The sequence below is a fragment of the Heptranchias perlo genome, chromosome 18 (genome assembly GCF_035084215.1).
Source record: "Heptranchias perlo isolate sHepPer1 chromosome 18, sHepPer1.hap1, whole genome shotgun sequence".
Lineage (NCBI taxonomy): Eukaryota > Metazoa > Chordata > Chondrichthyes > Hexanchiformes > Hexanchidae > Heptranchias > Heptranchias perlo.
The window spans coordinates 48437641-48449722 of record NC_090342.1 but is presented as its reverse complement, the minus strand read 5'-3'; the positions used below and the strand labels follow the sequence as shown (position 1 = coordinate 48449722).

Here is a 12082-nt window from a genome sequence, read left to right as displayed (position 1 = left end):
CTTTTCACACTCTCAGGACATCCCAAAGTGCTTTACAGCCAATGAAGTACTTTTGAAGTGTAGTCACTGTTGTAATGTAGGAAATACGTAGGAATGCAGTTCCCCTTACCGTGGCGATTCACCAACTCTCCGTCTGCCCACTGTATCCCTTGTCTGTGCTTCCTGCAGTTTAGCCGTTTTCCTTTGCTGATGAATGCCGGATGCCCTGATGGCACAATCTGTGCTGTTCTTAATCAGGTGTGGCAATTTCTCTCTTACCATACTTTAGCCAAACATCTCATTTCCTTATAGAATCACAGAAATTTACGGCACAGAAGGAGGCCATTCGGCCCATCGTGTCTGTGCCAGTCGAAAAAGAGCTACCCAGCCTAATCCCACTTTCCAGCTCTTGGTCCGTAGCCTTCTGGTTGAAAAAAATTCTCCTCAACTCCCCTCTAATCCTTCTACCAATTACTTTAAATCTATGTCCCCTGGTTATAGATCTCTCTGCTAAGGGAAATAGATCCTTCCTATCCACCGATCTAGGCCCCTCATAATTTTATACACCTCAATTAAATCTTCCCTCAGACTCCTCTGTTCCAAAGAAAACAACCCCAGTCTATCCAATCTTTCCTCACAGCTAAAATTCTCCAGTCCTGGCAACATCCTTGTAAATCTCTTTTGTACCCTCTCGAGTGCAATCACATCTTTCTTGTAATGTGGTGACCAGAACTGTATGCAGTACTCAAGCTGTGGCCTAACTTGTGTTTTATACAGTTCTAGCATAACCTCCCTGATCTTATATTCTATGCCTTGGCTAATAAAGGAAAGTATCCCGTATGCCTTCTTAACCACCTTATCTACCTGTCCTACTACCTTCAGGGATCTGTGGACATGCACTCTAAGGTCCCTCTGTTCCTCTACACTTCTCAGTATCCTACCATTTGTTGAGTATTCTCTGGCCTTGTTTGCCCTCCCCAAATGCATTACCTCACACTTCTCAGTTTTCAATTCCATTTGCCACTTTTCTGCCCACCTGACCAGTCCATTGATATCTTCCCGCAGTCTACAACTTTCTACCTCACTATCAACCACACGGCCAATTTTTGTATCATCAGCAAACTTCTTAATCATGCCCCCTACATTTAAATCTAAATCATTGATGTATAACACAAAAAGCAAGGGACCTAGTGCTGAGCCCTTTGAAACCCCTCTGGAAGAAACCTTCCAGTCACAAAAACACCCATCAACCATTACCCTTTGCTTCCTGCCACTGAGCCAATTTTGGATCCCATTGGCTTTTAGTTTTTAGTCTGCCATGTGGGACCTTGTCAAAAGCCTTGCTAAAATCCAAGTAGACTATATCAAACGCACTACCCTCATCGACACTTATAAACTCCTCAAAAAATTGAATCAAGTTAGTCAGACATGACCTTCCCTTAACAAATCCATGCTGACTATCCTTGATTAATCAGTGCCTTTCTAAATGACGATTAATTTGCCCACCACCGAGGCTAGGATGACTGGCCTGTAATTACTCAGTCTATCTCTTTTTCCCTTTTTAAACAATGGTACAACGTTAGCAGTCCTCCAATCCTCCGTCACCACACCTGTAGCCAGAGAGGATTGGAAAATGATACTCAGAACCTCTGCTATTTCCTCCCTTGCTTCTCTTAACAGCCTAGAATACATTTCATCCGGGCCTGGCGATTTATCTACTTTCCAAGATGCTAATCCCTCTAATATTTCCTCTCTCACTATGTTTATCCCATCCAATATTTCACACTCCACCTCCTTAACTACAGTGTCTGCATCGTCTTGGTGCAGCACTCAGAAGTCACCTGTCCAAGTGGAAAGCATGTGTGCGTCGATGGCGGCTGGCACCTGAACCCTCATCTCGCAGTCTGCACCCAAGGTACGTTAAGATGCCAAATCTCTGGGCGATCCTATGAAGGACAATTATTTGAGTGGCAGTCCTAACCTTACCAGTGGAGAACTCATGAAATTTGGCAGTTGTAGAAATGAGCCACCCAATGGTGATAGATTGCACATTTTAGACATGAATGGACCCAACCTGAGAAGATGGCAAGAACCGTCAGCCCTGCTTATGATGAACTTTCTTGAAATGATTTGAATCAGAATTAACATACACTATTTCAACACTTTCTGTCACTTATATTATAGTGGTAGCATTGAACAAGATGAAAGCTGACAAGCGTGCAACATCTACAGTGTGTGTTCCAGCTGGGGACAGGATGTTCGGTTAAGCTGCTGTACACGGTGACAAGTAAACTCGGTTCAGCAGTTTTGCAACAGCAGCATGCAGCCTGAGATGAAGCTGATGGCCTATTAGTATCAAACTTACATCTTCACCAACTGTTGCATTTAACCCGCTGAGGACTGAGCCTCCTTGCAGGCGGGAGCCCAAATCCCAACCACACAAGGTGAGACAACCCAGCTATGGGCAAGAAGGAGGGGTCGAGATATGAAACACGCGAAATGCCCACATGGATTGAGCTTGACTTTATTTTGAAGACGTGATTTTAACAGTTGAAGGGAGAGGGTTGCACTTTTTTCAAATTCAGAAGGGAGTGCGTACTGAAGCTTAACACCATACCTCTCGACCTGCAGTACGCCAAGAGTGTGGGATTTCACTCTGTTCTCGAGGCTGGAGTATGGTTTCCTCTAGAGAAAAAAAAAGAACTTGCATTTATATAGCGCCTTTCATGACTTCAGGACATCCTAAAGCACTTTACAGCCAATTAAGTACTTTTGAAGTGTAGTTACTGTTGTAATGTAGGAAAAGCGGCAGCCAATTTGCACACAGCAAGATCCCACAAACAACAATGAGATAAATGACCAGATAATCTGTTTTTAGTGATGTTGGTTGAGGGATAAATATTGGCCAAGACACTGGGGAGAACTCCCTGCTGTTCGAATAGTACCATAGGATTTTTTACATCCACCTGAGAGGGCAGACAGGGCCACGGTTTAACATTTCATCCAGAAAGCACCTCTGAGAGGGCCGCACTCCCTCAGTACTGCACTGGAGTGTCAACCTAGATCTTGTGCTCAAGTCTCTGGAGTGGGACTTGAATCCATGAACTTCTGACTCAGAGGCGAGAGTGCTGCCAATAAGCCACGGCTAACATTACTTTCCACTGGGGGCCGCTGGGTAGTGATCAAGAGTGGGAACTATGTCTAACTGTTTTTTCCCTCTCCCTAACTCAGGTGCACTGAAGATCCCCACCCCGCCCCCTCCTCACCACCAACCCTCGGCTGAGATTGGTTCATTCAGCAGAGGTCGTATCTGGGGTCTTTCTGCTCTGTGTGTTTCAGTTACTCACAGGATAAACTCACTGAACCCTGAAGGGGGTGGGGGGCTGGGGGGCTGGGGGAGGAGAACACTGGAATTTTATATCTGAAGTGGAGAACCATTGAATTTCATTAGCGGGGACCAGCTAATTTCATTAGCTGTCAGTGTGGGAGAAAGTACTGAGTGATGGAGAGAAAAAAGGGCATGCAGTAACAATCACGCTGAATCATTTTGAAAGGCAAAAAAAAAATTATCAGGAGGGATTTTGATTCAGACCATTCAAAGCTGGCACAAAGTGCAACACCACAGGTGGGATTTGGGAATTTCTGCTCTTTTTATTTAAAGAGAATGCATCTCCAGAAAGTCACCATTTAAAAAAAATCCAACCATTAACTGGAGCTAGGATTCACTTTCTATTTCTCTTGTCAATTTTCTCTCTTCCCCTCCTCTCCTGGAGGTGCTGACTCTTTGGATTTGGTTGCACCAGTTCCAAGTGTTCACTGCGTACGTTGCCCGTTCTTGACGTGCATAACCCTTGACGGTGAATGTCGACAGGCTATTTGGCCATGGAGGGCATGATAGCTGAGGCTGATCCTGTCCTCATCAACATCTAGACACACAGATTCTCCATCAGACGTCCCTGGATAGTAATAAGGAGCAGGAGTACTGTTTGATTTCCCCTCCCCCCACCCCCAACCCAAGAGCACTGAGACCAATTTTAATGCTCCGACTACTTCCACATATGTCTCACCACATTCCATGAATTGAACCTGGGACTTTTTGGTCTGTGTGACTTAGAACAACACAAAGCAGCAAATTCACCCACTAGGCTTGACCAAGCTTTTCGTCACCCCTCCTAATATCTCATTCTTTGGCTCGGTGTCAACTTTTGACTGCTCACGCTCCTGTGAAGTGCCTCGGGACATTTCCTACATTATAGGCGCTACTTAAATGCAAATTGTTGTTGGCCATTGGGAAGACTAACAAATGGCAACTAAATGTTGCATCTGTAATTTAAAGGTGTTTACGTTACAGAAACTTTTCAAACCTGCAGAAACATGGTTCGAATAAGCAACACAAACCAGAATAAACCTTGTAGGAGGCAACAGGAAAGGAAAGAGAGAAAAGGAGAAATAAATAATTAAACTAGGGGTTGGCATGGTAGCACCTTGAGTTGGGTCTGCAGCACTTTCCAGCAATGGTAGATGGGACAGGGGGTTCCAGTGATCCTCTCCGTGATGAGGGCTACTGATGTCCATACCTGGGAACAACAATCAAAGAACACATTACCGCAGGCCACTTCTGTAAAGAAAGAACGAACTTGCATTTATAAATGCCTTTCATGACCTCAGGACGTCCCAAAGCACTTTACAGCCATTGAAGTACTTTTGAAGTGTACTCACTGTTGTAATGCAGCACCTCCTCTGCCAGGAGGCAGTTCTCCGAACACTCATCTCAACCAAAGAAGATGCCAAGCAAAAAGTGAATCTAAACGGAGCATAGGAGGAAAAGAACTCTATTTTTATATATATATATGGAAGGAACAAGAAGTCTCAGGAAGAAGCAAAAGGAAAATAAGAGCAGCTGCTTATGTGGTGGTAAAGTGAACTGACATTTACTGTGTAAATGTCTACAGGTGCTGGGGACTTCCTAGATCTGTGATTGACTTCAAAATCTATAATTTGAAACTCAGTGACTTCCTGTCACTGCAAATTACTGCAGGTACAAAACTCTCTGCACACATTGTTACCTAAAATCAGGAGCGCCATTGTGAAATATAATTAGAGGTTTAAAAGTTCCTACATGACAACAGTGACCACACTTCAAAAGTGCTTCATTGGGGGTAAAGCACTTCGGGATGTCCTGAGGTCTTGAAAGGCGCTGTATAAATATAAGTTTTTTTTTTAATTAGCAAATTGAAATCGTTTTTAGACAGTATTTGCATCCAAGTATTTTCTTGACTGACAAAAGTATTTTAAATATATTACCTGCACCCTGCCCATCAACTTCAGTCTGGAGGAGAATAAGATGCTTGCAAGACATCTACAAAAGGAATGAAGGTGGGGAAATGACGGATTATCATCCCACGTTTGCATTTAAAGCATTTGCATTCTATTCCAATAATCTTTTTAAATCATTACTCAAACGCTCAGTTGGTTGCACTCTTATCTCTGAGTCAGATCGTGGTGGATTGATTCAATTCCCACTCCACAGCCTTGAGCACAAAATCTTCACTGACACTCTCAGTGCACCGCTGAGAGAGTGCTGCACTGTTGGAGGTGCTGTCTTTTGGATGAGACTTTAAACCAAGGCCCCATCTGCCCTCGGATGTAAAATATCCCACGACTCTGTTTGAAAAAAAGCAGGGGAGTTTTCCCCGGTGTCCTGGCCAATATTTATCCCTCAACCAACATCACGAAAACAGATGACCAGGTCATTATCACATTGCTGTTTGTGGAACCTTACTGTGTGCAAATTGGCTGCCGCATTTCCTATATTACAATAGTGACTACACTTCAAAAGTACTTCATTGGCTGTAAAGCGCTTTGGAATGTCCTGAGGTCATGAAAGGTGCTATATAATTCCAAGTCTTTTTTTATTGGTCTTCTGATGGTCACATCAGTCTGTTAACTTGTAATTTTTTTTCCTGAAATGTCCAAAGTATTCTTGCCAACCTGCAAAACTCATAACAACTGACCAACAGTTTCATTTTAAAAAAGTGATTCAGTCCCTAAAGAACTCAAGAACCCAATGTAAAAACAAGGTGTTGTATAGGCTTTATCCTTTAAGTTGTAGATTTACTCAACATTCCTTCAACTTGCATTGGAGGGGAGAAAAACCAATACATGAATGAGTTCCCCTCTCCCCTTCATTGCATTCCATTCCCCCTTACCTCTTCCCCTTCCCTTCATGGCCATCCATCCCTCTTCCCCTTCCCTTCATGGCCATCCATCCCCTTCCCCTCATTGCCATCCATCCCTCTTCCCCTTCCCTTCATGGCCATCCATCCCCTTCCCCTCATTGCCATCCATCCCTCTTCCCCTTCCCTTCATGGCCATCCATCCCCTTCCCCTCATTGCCATCCATCCCTCTTCCCCTTCCCCTCATTGCCATCCATCCCTCTTCCCCTTCCCCTCATTGCCATCCATCCCTCTTCCCCTTCCCTTCATTGCCATCTATCCCTCTTCCCCTTCCCTTCATTGCCATCTATCCCCCTTCCCCTTCCCCTCATTGCCATCCGTCTCCCCTTCCCCTCATTGCCATCCATCCCCCTTCCCCTCATTGCCATCCATCCCCCTCCCCCTCCCCCTCCCCCTCATTGCCATCCGTCCCCCTCCCCCTCCCCCTCCCCCTCCCCCTCATTGCCATCCGTCTCCCCTTCCCCTCATTGCCATCCATTCCTTCCTTCCCTCTTCCCCTGTGAGATAGATAGCTTTTTGGCAACCAAAGGTATTAAGGGATATGGGCCAAAGGCAGGTATATGGAGTTAGATCACAGATCAGCCATGATCTTATCAAATGGCGGAGCAGGCACGAGGGGCTGAATGGCCTACTCCTGTTCCTGTGTTCCTATGTTCCCTCCCCTTCATTGCCATCCATTTCTTCTTCCCCTCTCCTTAATTGCCATCCATTTCCTCTTCCCCTCCCCTTCATTGCATTTCATTCCCCCTTCCCTGTCTCATTCATTATCATCCACTTAGCCCGTTCACTGCTATCCTCTCCTCCCCTTTCACTGCCACTTATTCTTCCCTGCCCCCACCACCCCAGTCCGCTGACTAAAGGCATGGGACAAGTCGCAGTCTGCTCGCAGCGCTAATGGCCAAGAATTCTATCTCTATATACAATGGGTGGGAACTCTGGGGAGAACAGGAGTCTCCCTTACAATATACAGAGGCAGCAACCCCAGCCTTAGCACTGCGAGTGGGACCAGTCCGATAAATAACCACCAAAGTTGGGAGGGGGCGGGATTCAGCTGTGCTTCCCCTGTGTTGATTTCTGTCAGAAAACTCTTTGATACGTTGTCCGAGTCCATAAAACACCGATGACAGCGTGAAACACTAGTCTCTAAAATGGTTGCAAAAGGATTGGTGCTTTCAGTAAGCCTTTGTCCACAGTAATCGTGTTTATTTTGAGCAAGTTGGCAGCGACTTTCTGATTAGTAACTTCACACTGGGAATCTCTCTGGGACAGCAGACTCGCCTGGACTGCAAGTGCCACATTGGCCCGTTACCACAGGCATTGGCTGCCAAGTGGATCAAGTTTAATCCGTGTCTCTTTAGTCCATTTGCATTTATAAAACTGCATTAGGGATAGTCTCCTTGGCAAACAGCCGGCCATGCAGTCAGTTAGCCTGTGGTAGTCACAGGGCATTCATGATGACAATACTTCCACGTAGGTCTTTGCTCGGCTCCACTCCAGACAGTTAAGTCAAATTAAGGCCTGGAAAATCGGATTATTGTGTCCCAGGGGTGAGGGTTGATAGGCACCAGATGATTCTTGATGTACTTGCCACTCTTGTCTTTGGTGTTGTATAGGTGTTGCTAGACATGAAACCAATTTGCTTGCAATTAAGACCAATTAAGAAAACTTAATGGTGCCACTTAATGTTACAAATCTTAACATTCATAAAAATATGAGGAAAATGGTTGAGTTTTTTTTTCGCACTGACATCGCTTTGGTGCAAGAAGTTGACGATTCTTGGATCCCAGAGCAGTTTGATGCTCTCACCAATATCTAGTGGGCTTTGTATAGAAACAAACAGAGGCATGTATATAGCTTTGAGTTTCTGCTGACTTATTGTTGTGACCCATGAAGTGATTCCTCAAAGAAATTCCGACTGGAATCCCCAAAAATGGATGAGTTCCTGAACCGTCCAAGCTGCAGTTTTATATAATAAAGGATTTTGCATTTATTTCCCCCTTTAAGTCTGGTACATTGTAAGGTCCTACAGTAATCCTTGGGAATTTTTTTGAGTTGTATTTTACAATTTATAAGAGTTTGTTGACACGAAGCAGTGTGTGTTGTAAAAAAATTGTATTACAATATATTTGCTTCCTAATTAGTGGATATTCATCTGTCATAAACAGGAACGTCCTTCCCCATGATCACGACGTGTCATAAATAATCAATGAGGCCCTCGTTAATATGCATGAGCTGGAATCTGTGTAGTCATGTGCACTGAGGCAAAGACAGGGGGAGTGTGTTGCTTTGAACTGAATCAAAACTGTGTGTGAGATACCGAGAAGGAAACAACCACGAATCCCGCTGCTCATTTTCCCCCCCAGCCAAGTGCTACTGCTAACAGTGCCTGGTGTGTTGTGAGTGTGAGCTCGACTCTTAGTGACTGATGAGAGACAGCAGTTGTACCAGTCAGGTCTGGAGGGTGACTCCCCGTCAGTGCAAGTCCCTCTCAGCTGTGGGCAAAGTGGACGGTGGGCTCGGGGCTTGCCGCTGACTTATAATGGGCTGCAATCTGTGCACTTTACAGAAGAGAGAGGAGCACTACAAATTGCTGTATGAAGTTTCACAGGTAAGTTGGAACAAGAAAGCACCTAGGCTTCGGTCAGATGTAGAAGTGTGTAAGAAATGGGTCGTCTTCTGGAGATGTTAGCTGTATTTTACTTTTGGAGGGGAGTCACTTTCTCCCCCCCCCCCCAAGCTACGTTGGTTTTTATACATTTCTTTGTGATTTCATGCACCTGCAGCCACAACTGATCACCAATATCAACGTTTATCCTTTATATTATTTCATTTCACTTCTTGTTAATAATCACTGTCATCTAACAGAAGAGCAAGTGCTTAAATGTAGTGAAGCATTTTCATGTCTTTTGAACGTATCTGACTGACAGACATAGTTGCCAAGGAATTCCTTTAGAGTTAGTGCAAGTTTATTGCTTTTGACAGTTAAATTCCTTCTGCGTTTTGTATGGTACAACTTTGAAACTTATTTTTGTTCTGTACAGTTGTACCATACAGGTGAGCAATCCTGATTTGATGACATTACTGGCAGTAGGCTTACAACTATCAGGAAAGACTGAACAGGCTGGGGCTCTTTTCTCTAGAAAAGAGAAGGCTGAGGGGTGACCTGATAGACGTCTTTAACATTATGAAGGGGTTCGATAGTGATGTTTCCACTTGTGGGGGAGTCCAAAACTAGAGACCATAAATATATGATAGTCACTAATAAATCCAATAACTAATTCAGGAGAAACTTCTTTACCCGGAGAGTGGTTAGAATGTGGAATTTGCTTCCACATGGAGTGGTTGAGGTGAATAGCAGAGATGCATTTAAGGCAAAGCTAGATAAGTATATGAGGGAGAACGGAACAGAAGGATATGCAGATGGGGTTAGATGAAGTAAAGTGGGAGGAGGCTCGAGTGGATTATAAACACCGGCATGGACCTTTTGGGCCGAATGGCCGGTTACTGTAAATTCTATGTAATTCTATGTAACACTGACTCTTAGCAGCTCCCAGCTTGGTTGTTTAAACTTCATAATCAGTATGGTACAGTCAGTGGTTGGTTAGAAGCAACTTTTTGGTCCATACATCCAGATTTACTGTGTGTAACATGACTTCCAATAGATGAGGAATGTACAGGGGAGACTCCAATGAATGGATCACATTTACTAACATTCTATTTTGCTGGATTCAAAGGCGGACGGATAAAGGAGCCAGAACCAGCGCAGAGCCCGTTGTAAGTGTAAACCGCCGGATTGACGGGCCTTGCTGACTCAAGCATCTGAGTAACAGGTCGCCGTCATCATCTCGTTACCAGAAACCCCATTTCGCGGTTTAAAGGGATGATGACTATTACTCCAGATGAAATGTTAGAAGTGCCTTTTTTAGGCATCACAAGTCTACGTTATTCAGAACTTATTTTTATTCAGTTTGCCAGAAGTGGTGGTGACTGCCGAACATAGCCCAGAGTTTTTGATGTAAAAATGTTGAAGACAAATGGCTTGAACGCAAAATGTTTAGAATGGAAGGGTGTACTTGGATCTGCGCTGTAATTGTGTCTGATGTACCACAGGCCCTTAGCATAATCTACGCTGTAATTGTGTCTTATATAGTACAGTCCCTTAGTATAACCTGCACTACTACAGAGTAAGACACCCTCCTTATAACATACACCTTGCTAATGATGCATCTTTTAAGGTTATCCTAAGACAGGCTTAAAGAGAGACCCTAATGGATTTTTAAAAAAACTAGATTAGCCTCTAATGTCACGAATGCAAGCAAATGAAGTGGGAAATGTGTATCTTAAGTTTCGGTCACTTGCTATAGGTAACAACCTTCCGAATATCATATTTAAACATCAAATAGGATCCCAGAGAGAGATATACTTATAGTTACACATTTTGCTGAAGGAAACAAGTCTTAAAGGATTGCATATGAACAATTGTACATTATTCTAAGGATTTCTTTGCAAATTAGTTTGAAAATTCTATTGGTTAGGCTGTTCCATTTGTACATCACAGGGCTATCTGTCAACTTGCTGAGGGTTGAGGGTCAATGGTAGTTTTTTTAAAAAAGAAAGGAAATTTATTTTTTCATATCTCCTGATACAGTCCTTCACAAGTTTAAGTAGAGAGCAGTGGAGTACTCTCTGCGTGATGTTTCAGTGTTGTCAAGTGCTTGACTGTTGATGTGCAGTTAACACCGAGTTGATAGGAACAGCATATCCCAAGAAAAGGGAGAGGAGAAAGCAGCTCGCACTGCTCAATCCTTGGCCACCTTTCCACCTGCTCCCATTCGAGTTGCTCGTTCGGCTGCAGGTTAGCGGTGCTGTGCTTTGAGACGGGAGTAGCCTCACGGCCCCGCTACCTGCTGCATGTAGTGGGGGGTCCCCGAGAAGCAGTCACCGATGTGATGTGTCTCCGCACAGGCTTATCACAGAGCAGTGCCGCCTTGCTAAGCAGGCTCCTTCCCCCGTTTCATGCCTTTAATGAACGTGTGTCATGGTAATGTGATAAGAGCCTCATTAGCCGTTTTATAAAATGATTCTGTGCATTAATTAAATGCAAAAAATGTCTCTTTTTATCACCGTAGAGGCGTTGGGGAGAAGATTAGCACCGTTAATTGCAGCTGGAGGCGAAAGTGCTGTGTCAATTTTATTAAGTACAAATTGGTGGATTGACAAGTCTGGCTGTATTTCTTCAGCATTATTTACATTAGTAAGAAGCATATAAGTGTGAAAAGCTTTCCTCTTCTGCCTGTTATTTATATGTATTATAAGCAGTGTAAAGTGCTCTCTTATTTATGCGTTATGCAAATAGTTGTTAATTATACACAAATAGCAGTAAATGCAGTGGGATGGAACTGCCTGGTGATAGCACAACCCAGCAGGTCCCTTCCAAAAAAAAAGCAAAATACTGAAATCAGAGAACCAGAAAATGCTGGAAACGCTCAGCACGTTAGGCAGCATATGTGGAGAGAGAAACAAGAGTTAACGTTTTAGATCTTATTTTGGATCAAGTTTCATGAAGACTCAATTCTTCAACAGTACTATAAATTTCAGCTGCTGTGCAAAAAGGATGTGCTTGCTCAGGTGAAGAGGGAAACCCTCTTTCAGTGTTTATCTTCCTGTTAATATGTGGGAGCCGGGAGCACTGACTCTCTCTGTACAGTAATGTGACTCGGCTCCCAGTTTCCTCCCCTGAGCTCTATTGTTGTAAGGAAGGGCCAGATAAGAGATCAAGGCAACGCAGCAATTTGACTTGTGACACTCGGGCTGCCCCCCGCGGCAGCCTGTGCACCAGCCGGCGCGATCATGCACTGCTCGCCAG

General features: G+C 44.1%; 1 protein-coding gene across 2 annotated transcripts in view; it reads left to right on the top strand.

Moving 5' to 3' along the window:
- The window catches only part of pdzrn4 (PDZ domain containing ring finger 4), a 425267-nt gene that overhangs the window by 293025 nt on the left and 120160 nt on the right, over positions 1-12082 (top strand). Inside the window, exon 1 of one of the 2 annotated variants that reach the window (XM_067999884.1) lies at positions 8632-8824. The exons of the other annotated variant lie outside the window; for it this stretch is intronic. Within the exon in view, the coding sequence (XP_067855985.1) occupies positions 8756-8824 (69 nt within the window). The 5' untranslated portion in view covers positions 8632-8755. Of the gene's footprint in view, positions 1-8631; positions 8825-12082 lie in introns of those variants that run through there. 2 annotated transcript variants of the gene reach the window in all.